This window comes from Cupressus sempervirens, chromosome 1 (assembly GCF_028749045.1).
Source record: "Cupressus sempervirens isolate cs-2001-9-10 chromosome 1, ASM2874904v1, whole genome shotgun sequence".
Taxonomy (NCBI): domain Eukaryota; kingdom Viridiplantae; phylum Streptophyta; class Pinopsida; order Cupressales; family Cupressaceae; genus Cupressus; species Cupressus sempervirens.
The window spans coordinates 502,310,282-502,324,281 of record NC_143118.1 but is presented as its reverse complement, the minus strand read 5'-3'; the positions used below and the strand labels follow the sequence as shown (position 1 = coordinate 502,324,281).

Here is a 14,000-nt window from a genome sequence, read left to right as displayed (position 1 = left end):
AAATTGTGAAGTGTAAAATGGTTCGCTTAATTCTTTTCTAAATTCTGAAAGATATTATAACCTGATCTAATTCTACCAAATTTGAAAGATAATCTCAAATCTTTTGGTTAGAATGCCCATGCAATTTTCTCTTTCACATGGTCAATTTTCTTATTACAATAAGCTTGTCACTAGCTGAAGGCTATGTCTTCTAAAATAGCATTTTGATTGTTTTATCTTGGAACAGGTTACAAATGAAATGGATTATTATGGAGAGTCCTCTTTTGGCAGTAAATAATTGTTTTACTAAATTGTGAAGTGAAAAATGGTTTGCTTAATTCTTTTGTAAATCCTGAAAGATATTATAACCTGATCTAATCCTACCAAAACTGAGATAATCTCAAATCTTTTCGTTTGAATGCCCATGCATTTTTCTCTTTCATATGTGGTCAATTTACTTATTACAATAAGCTTGCAACTAGCTGAAGACTGTGTCTTCTAAAATAGTATTTTGATTGTTTTATCTTGGAACAGACTACGAATGAAATGGATTATTATGGAGAGTCATCTTTTGGCAGTGGATATCATAATGATAATGATTACCTTCAAAATGTTTCTGAAGAAGATGGTACTGATGAAGACGAGGATGAAGATGAAGTTTCAGAAGAGGAAGATCATGACAATTATAATGAATATGAAGAGAAAAATGCACTTGTTGGAATGGCTAGTTTAAAACTGAAATAGCGATCATCATTCATTTATCATGGTTCTGACAGATTCTGTATTTCATGGGTTGAAGGTGATCCCGCTTTCATTTTATTTCTGACTTCAAAATACAAGTTTGTTGCTTTTACTGGGTTGAGCCCTTTCTATGTATTTTGGTTGATATTTCTGGCTATTGTAATGGCATACATCTTTGTTATGCAAGGTATCTCCTTGTTCCTGAGATTTTTACTTTTCACTAAATTGTGGAACCAGAGGGCATGTACCTACACTTCTTAATCAGTTTTCTCTTTTAGAAACAAGTTTCCCAGCTGCAACTTTTTCATTGTGTTAAGCTTTGATGGAAAACAGAAGAATCTGGTTCTTCCGTAGTGATTGCCATCTTGAATTGCTGCAGCACCGTCACCATCCTGCTAAGTTGTATTGTAGACAGTATTTAGGTGAAATATCCCTTAGATTCTAGTTGTAAAATTTTGCAGCTATAGGTGCATATATCTAGCTTAAAAAAGAAGCAAAACAGACGAAGAGCATCATTAATGGAAAAAACAAAACTTAAATCTTTTCATTCCTTGATTTACATTGTACACATGGTGCAGATTTATACAATAAAATTGCTATGAAGAGCCACCGTTAACAATAGCAAACTACATTGCAGAGAGCAATCAAGAATTAAACAACATTCTCCAAATTAAACTTAGTGCATGACTGTTATTCACCCTTCTTTCATGTAGCAAGTAGAGGATAGACTGGAATAAGAAACAGTTACCATCCACAAATTACGAATCATGCTGCAGTTCTTTAAAGGGCAATGGTGGTTGAACAGCAATAACACCAACACTTGATAAAAGAATTGTGCCTATGGAATCACTTCTGATACCTATTTGATTATTGGTTCACAGCACTTTTAATTTGTCACTTTTATTCTTTTCTTTTATGCAGTTTTTCTGACACTGTTGAACCTCTGCCTAAAGATGCTTCAATTTTTTGCTGCAAATTTGTTTTATATTATGCAAACCTGGTTAAAGGCCCAAAAAACTAAAATCAGATAGAAACTTTATTACTTTGCCTGGCTTTTTGATATTTCATATCAAGTTCTAAAACTAAATAAATCATAGTTTGTCAATTACTATTATTTTGTAAAGCATTTATGAACAGTAGTTGTAGATACGTTGGAGCACCACTTGTTTTGTTTTCCCAATTTGGGCTTAATGGTATTCTCCTGCATGAAGGTTTGATTGATGGAACATTCAGTAATGAAATTTTGTTTGCAGGAGAATTTTGCCATATGTAAAATTATAATGTGAAAATTATTATCATTGTTGAACTCCTCAGCATTTTTTAATAATTAGAATTGGTTGCACTTCAACTGGTCTGCCAGTGATTCCAAAGTCAGGGTCGATCTCCATAGAGCATCATAGGTGTTCTTGTTAGACTTTGAAGGCCATGCTTTGAGGAGATGTAATTAATAAGCTATCTTGAAAAGACAAATGAAAGTGGAGCTTATTGCAAAGCCATATCTAGCACCGATGAGCATAGGGGCATCGAAGTAAAAGATGGTCCACTAATTCTTCTTGATTCTTACAAAGGACACAATGGTAAGGGCCTTCAAAACCTATCTTCTTGAACTAGTATGATGTGAGAATTCTTTCCTGTACAACAACCCATAAAAATATTCCTACATCTACCTTAGGAAGACAAGGTTTTTTCTAGCATAAATCTATGAAGAGTTCATAAGTGTCCCAATGCATTTGGCATGAGATTGTTTTATATTGTTCTTTGACGTTGTATACTCCCAACTTGGCCCCAGTTCGAACAAGTGAATCTTCTTTGTTTTTAGGGGATATATGTCGCCCCTTAAGGATAGCTTCCAATATTGCTTTCTAATTAGAAGAGATGGGATCATCATCCATCGATTTCATTTCCCATCCAAAGTGGGGATCATTGTTTGGGAAGGCGATATAGTTATTAAGGGAGTTTCCCCATGCCATTGAGTGGGTTTTGAAGATGTTGGCGAAAATGAGAGTTGTGAGGGGAGGGTAGCCTCCCCAATAATCCTTAAAGAACAAATCAAAATGTCCATTGCGAATATCCCAAGACAGGAATTGGCTGATAAGAGGTCTATTATCTAGCATGAAGTTCCATACTCTAGAGCTCCTAGGGGGTGACTTTGTTTTACAAATACTAAGAGGGTCAGTGTGATTGTAGGAAATAATCTTAGCCCATTTCCTTTTGGTCTCCCTGAAAAGTCTCCAAACTAGTTTGGCTCCAAAGGCTTTGCTTTGCTATAGGAGCTTTTTAACTCCAAGACCCCTATACTTGAATGGTTTGTAGACATTTTCCCATTTGATGAGGGTAAGCTTCTTTTGTTGGGATACTCCTTGCCAAAAAAAGTTTTGATTTTTTTCTCAAGTTTAGAGCTTGCTTTGGAAGTTAAAGGGAGGCACGACATTTGGTAAGAGGGCAAGGCGATAAACAATGATTTGATCATGTTTAGGCAACCTGCATTAGAAAACCATCTAGACTTCCAATTATCCATCTTATTGTTTAGGTTCAAGATGATTTGATTGCATAAATTATTGGATGTGGTCCCCTTGTCCAAAGGCATACCCAAATATTTACATGGGAAGGACCCTTATTTGAATCCCAAAATATTGCAAAAAGGCATACCCAAATATTTACATGGGAAGGACCCTTATTTGAATCCCAAAATATTGCAAATCCCATCTTCTAGCACCAATTTTGAAATGATAAAGAAGATTTCGAATTTATCCACATTGATGAGTTGACCTAAGGCTTTCATATGTAGATCATGAATTGATTTTAGTGAAGTTGCTTCTCTAATAGAGTAATGGGATGACATGATAGTGTCATCTGCATGTAGATGCTAAAAAATGGTTCGTGTCTATAGTTTAATCACTTTTTCACACTAACTTGTCCTATTTTCTCATTTTACTAATTTTGATCTTTTGGCCAACTTGATCATCATTTAACCATATTTTAACAATATTCTTCATCATTCATATCCCCTTATAAATCAATTGTAGATCGTTTCAAAATTGATTTCCATATCATCCAAATCAATTTGGAATCATATCAAATCAACTTGAAATCACCCCAAATCCACTTGGAATCACTTGGAATCAACCATAATCATCTCGAAGCATGTCAGATATCCCAAATCAATCATCATCTGTCCGATCCTATTTGTTGTCGTGGCTTTCAATGCCTCAAAAACCTATCAAACATATCAAATTTGACCTTAGTACTGTCATGACTCTTAATGCTAGGTTGAACTGTCATTCTTGTCATTTGATCATTGACATTGTCGAGTCCGTCACTGTCAGATTGTGAGATTATCAACCACTTTAATAACATTGACAATGTCCGTCGATGTTATTATGATCAACCATATCAATCAATCTTGATCCTATAGCATTTGTAATGTCAATTAAATGTTACATGTCCTTAATCCATGTCATGTGTCCTTGGCATGATTATCAATCCGAATCAATTATTCAATTTGACCATGGCTTTGGTCTACCTGTCATCATCCTAGTTGATCTGCATAATCATCACATTTCATCGAAGGATATTGTCGCATTTATCAAATCAAATTGGTCAATCATTTACTAATTTTCTCTATAGCATTAAATAACCCATAATTTAATCCTATATCATTTCAATCATTTTTCATCTCGCATTACTAATCATTCTTCCTAATTAATGTCCTCAATTGTTTAATATTAGTAATTAATTGATTCATCATTCATAAACCATGGAAATTCTCAATTTCCTAACTCAATTTCCACTTCTAATTTCCAAATTCCAAATTTCCATTTGTGGGGAATAATGAATTTTTAATTCAAATATTTCACATAATCTTGACAAATCTTGACATCATCATGACACATGGACATCTTACATCATGGATTCTATCATCACACTTGGCTAAGATACGTCATAACCAATATATTTTTATTCCTTACGCATATCTATATTTAGCCGTCATTGTCATAGATTCTTGGCTTTAAGTGGCTTTGAGGTGTCACATGATGCATCATAGATCCTCCACCATTTTTAGCTATGTTGGCTTCTACGCATCATACAATCTTACATTTGGCATCTTGTGATATGTGTGTCATGGATTCCCAAAGGAATCTCTTGCCAAGTTGCATATGCAAAGTGACAAGGTCAATGCTCTCCTCCTGCACGATGGCTATAAAATGAGCGACTTTGCTCTCATTTCCGAATTCATAGTCCCTTGATTCTTAGTCTTTCAAGTCCTAACTTCTTAGTCTCTTTATGCTTCAAATCACTTCTTCACTCTGATATCATTATCATTATCATAGACTTTTGCATTTCAATTCTGTGCATTATAGGCAATTGGAGCCAAATCATATGGAGATGAAAGGACATGGGAGCCACAACTAGAGAGAGAGTTTTTACTTTGAGTTGCTTTCTTTGTTTTAGTTGGCTTTCATGGTTGACTAGAGGTTATTACCATATGTTTATTGAGTTTTGTGATTTGCTCATAGTATGTTAGATATTAGCCTGTTTTCTGGTCCTACACTACAAACTATTAGTAAGTGATGTTCAAAATTCCATATGTTACTTTGATACCTTGAATGACACTTCGATCTTGTGAGGCTTTAATTAATCCTCTAAAGGCTCCTACCATGATAACAAATAAGAGAGGAGATATATGATCTCCTTTCCTAAGTCCTCTAGAAATATCAAAGAAGCCTTCAAAGGCTCCATTGATAAGGATAGACATTTTGGGAGTGGAAATGCAACTAAAAATAAGATGGATCCACTGTCTAGAAAAACTAAATGCCTCCAAGCATTTACAGAGGAATCTCCAATCAACTTTGTCATATGCTTTTTGAATGTCAAGTTTAACTAACTTACATGGATTTTTGTTCATCTGTACTGAGTGGATAAGTTCCTAGATAAGTATAATAGCATCCGCAATAGGCGGCCGAGAATAAAACATGTTTGTTCATAAATGCTTATGGGCAGTAGAAGTTTAAGCTTGTTGGCTAGAGATTTGGTTAGGATCTTTAAATTGTGTTACATAATTCAATTGGCCTAATATCATTGAATTGGATTTTTATTGGGATTAATATTGGAAATAATCACTAACCTCAAAGCCGATTTGGGTTTTGTGTGGTGGAGGGTGGGGGGGAGGTAGACATTGAGTCTCTATGTACAACATCAGTAACAAGGGGGCTATGCCTTTTCTAAACAAAGCCACCTTGCTGAAGAAATTTAATAGAGACAGGTTGTGAAGATGAGATGTTGGTTTGATTTTCAGGGTTCACAAAATAAGATCAGTCGAGGAGAATTCTTGCGATAATACTACTCGGTTTAAGTTAATATTATTGAGGAATAATTTGGGGGAGAAGCTAAATGATGAATTATCATTAAAGATTGTCATTCTAGGAGAGAAGGAATAGTTAATAAAGAGGACGATTTTATAGTCCCATTCAAATCACAAGAAGGATCCAAAGCAATTGTCGATGCTCAAAAGGGATTCCCAATTAATGAGGGAGATTGGGAGCCTACCCAGATTATATGAGGAAGAAATACTTTTCATCTTGAAGGAGTGATGATTGAATTTGGAGGGCCATTCAAAAAAGGGAAGATGGAATCCTTCAAAGATTAATTTACCCTTATCTACAAAGTAATGCTTCTCATATTCTAGGTGTAATTGATACAATAGAAATTATTTTTGATGGACGGTATACTTACTTGGTCCACAAAGGCGAAATTCCACCAGCTAATCATCATTTGATGGTCTTTCCCATTCCAAAAAGTCATAAACTTGAAGGAACTAGATGGAACCCTATACTTTGGAAGAGGCATCGGGCTATCTACCTAGGATTTGCAAACATGGTGGATGGGATCTTCTTTTGGGGATGTGTCTCTCGACAATGGAACTAAAGGGTTTCGACCTGCTTTTGATTCCCTTGGCATTCCTAGGGGAATTTTATTTGCTCTTGTAGTAAACTAGGGTGAAATATGACAATAGAAATGCCCTTCCATTTACTTTGCTCAGAATGGAGGGATATATTGGAATAAGTGACACCCAAATGGATATTTTGTTCTTCTCGGATTGGATACATCGCTCTTTCTTGGTCATAATTGGAGGGCCTTGTTTCCCGTCATGAGATCTTGTGTGGAGGTAATTTTGTCTAGCAAGATGAAGAAGATATTTCTTTTGAGTTTTGCTTGCCGCTCAAAACCAAGAATTACCTGACTGGAGATGGGGAGGAAAATATAGTTATCCTCCATAAATGGTTTTATCTACCTAGAGGGGAGGCGGTTGAAATAAAATTTGAGGTAAAAAATGCAAAATTGGCTAGAGAGAGTGAACTTTTGGTTTACGAGGCATACATAGTCACAATGCATCATGAAAGACATTATTGAAAAATCTTGATGATAAATTTTTTAATTATTTTAATCTCTAATTTTTTTGAACTCTATTTAGATATGGTTATATTGAGGGTTAGAATTCGAATTGTAATTATTAGTTCTATATATTTTTTTAAGGTTACTCTGTTATGGATATGGTTAGGGTTAGGGTTCATATTATATTTAATAAAACTATATATTTTTTAAGGTTAGTATCAAATTATTTTTTTACTTTTTAATTTTTTTCCCTATATGTAGTGTTTTATTTGCATAACTTGAATAAATAATTAATTTTCTTCAATTTAGTACAATATTAGTAGTTCATTCAATTTTGAATTTTCTAATATTTATTTTATATGTTGTATGGTTAATGTTAGGAGTAGAGTTATGGATAGGGTTACAATTAGACTTAGCATCAAGAATATGGTTAGGGTTACAATTAGTCTTATGTTTAGGGATAATGTTAGGATTAGGGTTAGGGTTAGAGTGAGGCATACAATAAGGTATGTGTTATAAGATTTGGGTTAGGATTATAAGGAGGGTTATAGTTAGACTTAGCACTAGGAATATGGTTAGAGCTAGGTTTAGGCTTATGATAAGGATCCATATCATGATTATGATTAGGGTTATGGATATGGTTAGACTTGGGGTTAGGGTTTACATTATAATTATTATTAGAGTAACTATTTTGTTTATAGTTATGATAAGACAACTGTTAAGCTTATGATTAGGGTTTAGACCCAACAATAAAGTTAGGGGTAGGAATCACCATTGGGGAAAGGTTTATATTTAGCAATAGGGTTACACAAATGGTTAGAGTTAGACTTTTGATTAGGAGTAGGACTAGGGTTAGGGTGAGACTTAGAAAAAGCAAATGGTTAGGCATAGGATTAGGGTTAGCACTAGTATTACTCATTGAGTTACATATAGATTTAGAGTTATAGTTAGGGCCACACTTACAATAAGATAGGTGTTAGGATTATAATTAGGGTTACTATTAGGAGTAGAGTTAGGATTATAGGTTCACATTAAGTTTGTCGTTATAATTAGGCATCCTATATGAGTTAGAGATATTCTTACGATTATGGGTAAAGTTAGGGATATGAGTAGGACTATGATTAGAGTTAAGGTTACACACAAGTTTATAATTATGGTTAGGGTTATGGTTAGGTTTAGAGTCATAGTTAGGGTTGGGATTATGTTTAGTTATAGACATGAAAAAGTTACCATAAGGGAGAGGTTAAGCTTACAACTAGGGTTAGGTAAATGAGTATTATTAGGGTTGCTAGAAAGTAAAGTCCACTAAGATAACCAGGGGTTGGGGAAGGGGTGAATCAGTTATTAGATCCATATAAATTTTATCAACTTTATTAAACCTTAAATATGTGATCAACATAAACAACAACCATAAGACGATACACATACAAAAATACACCATATATGTTAACTAGGGAAACCCTTGATCAGAGGGAAAATACCATTGGGGATGGTACATGTGTGTACAAAAACTGTCACACTTCTATAAACTATTATTCTTGAGAATACCCATGAAAGAAGGCATCTCAAGAGGCAGCTTATAGCTCTCTATCTATGAGGTGCAAATGCTATGAGACAGTGGCTCTCAAATGAACTAAACTATGCAACCCTTTCAAGGTGCACCATAGAACGAGAGATTCAAAGATGGGAACAAGAATGCTAGCATCCAGGAATCTAGAATGAAATGCAATGCAAATGCACAATATTCTAAATGAAATGCAAGCTAACAAAGGGAGTTACAAGTCCTCTAATTTAAGCTATGTGATCTAAGCTAGAGCATAAAAGAAAACTAAGAAAAGAATGTCATAATGCAAATAGAATGAGAGCCAAGCTAAAATGCAAAAAATGAAAGAATGCTATAAGTCTCCAAAAATTGCAACATAACAATAGATTGAGAGACTAAGATCTTAGAATGAGGAGAGAGCCCTCATTTTTAAAGAAAAATGGATGGTAGAGATTAAGAGGCAAAAGAGGCATAATAAAAGGAGGAGAATGCATCTTGAGTGATCTATGTACTCAAGCATATCAACTAATCACAATTAATGGTTGAGTTTTTGTTAGAAATAGGGATTACTGAGAGGGGGATGAATAAGTAATCTACAAACTTTAGTCACCAACTGGATATTATTTCTTACTTTAAACCATACATAACAAAGTAATAAAGTAATGCTGAACAATAACAACAACAATGCACAAATATAGCTCATAACACCATATTTTGTTAACTAGGGAAACCTTGACCAAAGGAAAACCTCGGTGAGGATGATATCCACTAGATAATATACTGATATATAAGTTCCTTATTAGAGGATGGATCCTGTTAGGAGACAATGAGAAAATTCAGTATAAGGAGTCCGTATTAGGAGACTTTGAATCATTGTTAGGAGAATCCAACCCTATTAGGAGTTGTAGTACAGTAGATGCAAGATGAGCCCATTGCCCAAACATCACTACTCAAACAAGTAATCAAAATTTTGGAATATAGGTACTATAACTTCTTTTTGGATTGATCTTCAACTTGATCTTAGATCACAAAAATAGCTTTCACAAAACTTCACATATGCCACTTTCACAAAAGTTTGCATACAATTGCTCAACATCACAATTAACACATATAATCACTACTTCTCATCGCAAGATGTCCTTTGCATAAATACTATGCCTTTACAAAAATTTTTGCTAGGTCAGCTAAGACAATAATACATTTTTTCAACTTAGAGTAAACATCTAGGATGTCAACCCTAATTGGACAATTAATTATTTTGTAAACAAAATAATCCTTTCCTTCAATTTTGCTATCCTATTTCATCAAAACACAAATATCTCTTTTTCGTATAGTCCGCACTGACTTTTGAGGTTATACACATCATTGCCAACATGTATACTATCTCCATCTATCTTCACTAGTCAGAAGATTGCATCAATAACAAGTTATAAACAAAACAATACACTGTTGTATACCAAATTTCGTACTAAGACAATTTTCTGATTACCAAAAGTTAATTATCTTTATTTCTAAAGTTTCTTGTAAGCATGTACATCATGTGTTGCCATAAATGACAACAATTACACATCTCCATTAGCTAGTTGTCAACAATCTCCCCCTTAACATTGATGGCAACAAAATAGGGAAAATTGGCTCAAGTAAAAAAACTTAACAAAAATAATATAGTAATATTACATCTATTACAATTTGTCCATCTTTACATATGCTCCCCCTTACAATATACTTTACAATATTACTAAATGTACTACTCCCTTTAAATGTACTTCTCACTTTAACAATTTGATGGAGACACAACCCAAGAACAGAATGGACACAACAGAAAAAAAGGAAATTATATTAACTGAGAAAATAAGCTAGTACAAACAGTACAAGAAAAGGAAAATAAACTTCAAAACATGCCCTAAGGGCTTACAATAGCATAAATCTGGAGAAAATTTCTCCTTTCAGTACCTCCTCTCAAACTCCACTCCAAACTGCCCTTTACAATGCTAGAAATCTCCTTAAATAGACCCCGAAGGGTTAAGAACTAGGAGTACATTCTAGAAAGTGCTAGTAGGCATCCACCGACCAAATAGAAGGTTTCAGAAGCTGTGTTAGAAGTTGACGCACATCTAGAAGAATTCAGAAATGGTAATCGAACTTTCGAGAGGCATAACTTTTGAACCGTAGCTCCGATTGACGAACCGTTTACATTTTTCAAAAACTCTCGAAGTGCTCTATAGCCCTATGGACCAGCTTCGCTTGTCCCCCATTTTTCGGCCCTTTTCGAGGTCATTTAATGCCGCTAACTTGACTTTGAAGCATTCTTAGGAGGTCTCCACAACCAAAAAAATTGCAATAACTTTCAAACCGTGGGGCCTTTTGACTTGAATCTTTTTCTGGAATGCTCTAAATTACCATTACATTCATCTAGCCAATTTACACCTCCTAGTTCACCAAAATGATGGCTCAATTACATACTCCTATTTTCTCAAGATTTACACGAACACTGATAGTGGAACTGTGAGAGTTGGAACCTTTATTTGACCCAAATGGGTATCCAAAAATGAAAACACATGAAACAGAAACTAAGTCTAAGTATATTTTTTTGGGTGACACAGGATTGCCCTTATACCTTTGGATGCTCCTACATCAGACACCCAGGGTAGATTGAAAAGTGACCCTGTCACTTTATGAATGGTAGAGGAAATCCCAAATGGGAAACCTCAGCTGCTGAAATCCAAGTTGAGTTCTTGATCGGTCGTCCTTTCCATTTGACCAAATACTCTTCATACTGCCTGTTTCTGGTACTCCTACTCACATGATGATCTAGAATGTCTTCTATCTCCTCCTTCTTAGAAGTAGGAATTGGACATTGCTCTAACACCAGCTCCTCATCTGCACCATCATCATGATACTTTGTTAAGCCTGCAATGTTGAAAATAGGAGAAATGTGAACACCATCTGGCAGCTCCACCTCATATGCATTTCCTGAGTCATGTTTCTTCAGAATTTTGCAGGGGCCAAATTTTTTCATTTTCAGCTTGTTGTAAGTACCGGCTGAAAATCTTTCTTTTCATAAGTGCACCATGACTAGATCCCCTACTTGGAATTCCTTATGTCTTCTCCTTTGATCAGCCCTAGCTTTATACTCTTGATTCATCTTGGTAATGTGTGCCTGAACCTCCTCATGTAGACACTTGATATGTTCAGCAAATTCCTCAGCTTCAACACTTGTCCTCTCCCCTTGTTCTATCTTCCTCAATTCTGGTGCAGTCCTTGGGCTATTCCCATATACAATTTGGAATGGTGATTTTCCAGTACTCCTATTTATAGAGTTATTGTAAGCAAACTTTGCTTGTGGTAGAATCAAATCCCATCCCTTGGGCTTATCCCCAACTAAACATCTCAGCAAATTGCCCAGACTTCTATTTACCACTTTTGTTTGGCCGTCAATTTGTGGGTGATGCGTGGAACTAAATTTCAAGTTTGTTCTCAACTTTTTCCACAATGTCCTCCAAAAATATCCGACAAATTTAGTATCTCTGTCAGAAACTATACTCCTTGGAAGACCAGGTAGTCTTACCACCTCTTTGAAAAACAAGTCTGCAATATGGACAACATCATGAGTTTTGTGGCATGGAATGAAATGTGCCATTTTGGAGAACCTATCAACCACCATGAATACTGAGTCATTACCCCTTTGTGTCCTTGGCAATCCAAGAACAAAATCCATACTTATGTCCTCCCATGGCCTTGATGGAATAGGCAGTGGCTGATATAGGCCAGTATTATGACTAAACCCCTTGGCAACTTGACAAACCTGGCAACTCTGTACAAACTTCTTCACATCCTGTGAAATTTGAGGCCAAAAATAATGTTCTCTAAGAATGGCAATGGTCTTATCTCGACCAAAATGTCCTGCCATCCCTCCACTGTGTTTCTCCTTAATCAGATTTTCCCTCATGGAACTCCTTGGAATGCACAATTGACTACCTTTGAACAACATGCCATCCTGAATCAAATAGTCTAACCACTTGGTTCTATCTACAGCAACAGGTTCTTTACAAGCTTTCCATGCTTCAGCAAAATTAGGATCTTTGGGGTACAAATTCTTGATTTCATCAAACCCAACTACTTCAACCTGCATTACTGTAAGCAACAACTGTCTCCTACTTAGTGCATCTGCAACCCTATTAGATTTTCCACTTCTATGCTTCAACACAAATGTATAACTCGACAAGAACTCTACCCACTTCATATGCCTCTGATTCAATTTACCTTGGCTATTTAGGTACTGTAATGCCTGATGATCAGTATACAAAACAAATTCCTTTGGCAATAAATAATGCCTCCATTTCTTTAAGGCCTGAACTATTGCATAGAACTCTTGATCATAAACATAATACTTCTTCTTTGCATCGTTCAATTTTTCACTAAAATATGCAATAGGCTTACCTTCTTGGCTTAATACAACCCCAATAGCGCTGCCACTAGCATCACAATCCACCTGGAAAACCTTTCTAAAATCTGGAAGTGCCAACACAGGTTGTTCTGTCACCTTTTTCTTCAGCAATTCAAAACTTCTCGTAGCTGCTGCAGTCCATTTGAACTCTTTTCTATCCCCTCTTATTGTATCAGTTAGGGGTGCACATATGCCATTGAAATTCTTAATAAACTTCCTGTAAAAACTAACCAGACCATGAAATGATCTTACCTCAGTAGCAGACCTTGGAGTAGGCCATTCCAAGATGGCTTTTACCTTCTCCGGATCCATTTTGAGACCTTCGGGTGATATAACAAACCCCAAATAGACTAACTCCCTTTTTGCAAAGATACACTTCTTCAGATTAATTAACAGTTTCTCTTCCCTTAGCCTTTCAAGGACACTACGAATATGCAGTAAATGTTTTTCCAAAATCTTGCTGAAAATTAAAATATCATCCAAATAGACAATAACAAATTTTCCCAAAAACTTCTTAAGTACCTCATTCATGAGCCACATGAAGGTGCTTGGGGCGTTCGTCAATCCAAAGGGCATGACTAACCACTCATAAAGACCCTCCTTGGTCTTGAAGGCTATTTTCCACTCATTTCCTTCTCGAATTCGTATATGGTGATAACCACTCTTCAGATCTATCTTTGTGAAGTACTGAGCTCCACTCAAGCAGTCCATAAGATCATCCATCCTTGGTAAAGGAAACCGGTACTTGATGGTTATCCTATTTATAGCTCGAGAATCTGTACACATCCTCCACTCTCCACCCTTCTTTGGTGCGAGTACTACAGGTAATGCACATGGACTCAGGCTCTCTCGAATCAAGCCCTTCCTCAACAGCTCCTGAACCTGTCTATTTAGCTC

General features: G+C 35.6%; 1 protein-coding gene across 3 annotated transcripts in view; it reads left to right on the top strand.

Annotated features, from left to right (window-relative positions):
• Positions 1–1,004, top strand: part of LOC149578438 (uncharacterized) — a 52,193-nt gene extending 51,189 nt beyond the window's left edge. The window contains exons 4-5 of one of the 3 annotated variants that reach the window (XM_089829104.1): positions 227–269; positions 514–1,004. In XM_089829104.1, the coding sequence (XP_089685230.1) occupies positions 227–269; positions 514–524 (54 nt within the window). In that variant the 3' untranslated portion in view covers positions 525–1,004. Of the gene's footprint in view, positions 1–226; positions 308–513 lie in introns of all 3 variants that reach the window. The other 2 variants (XM_089829107.1, XM_089829099.1) reach the window with 2 other exon arrangements.
• The last annotated feature ends 12,996 nt before the right edge of the window (positions 1,005–14,000 follow it).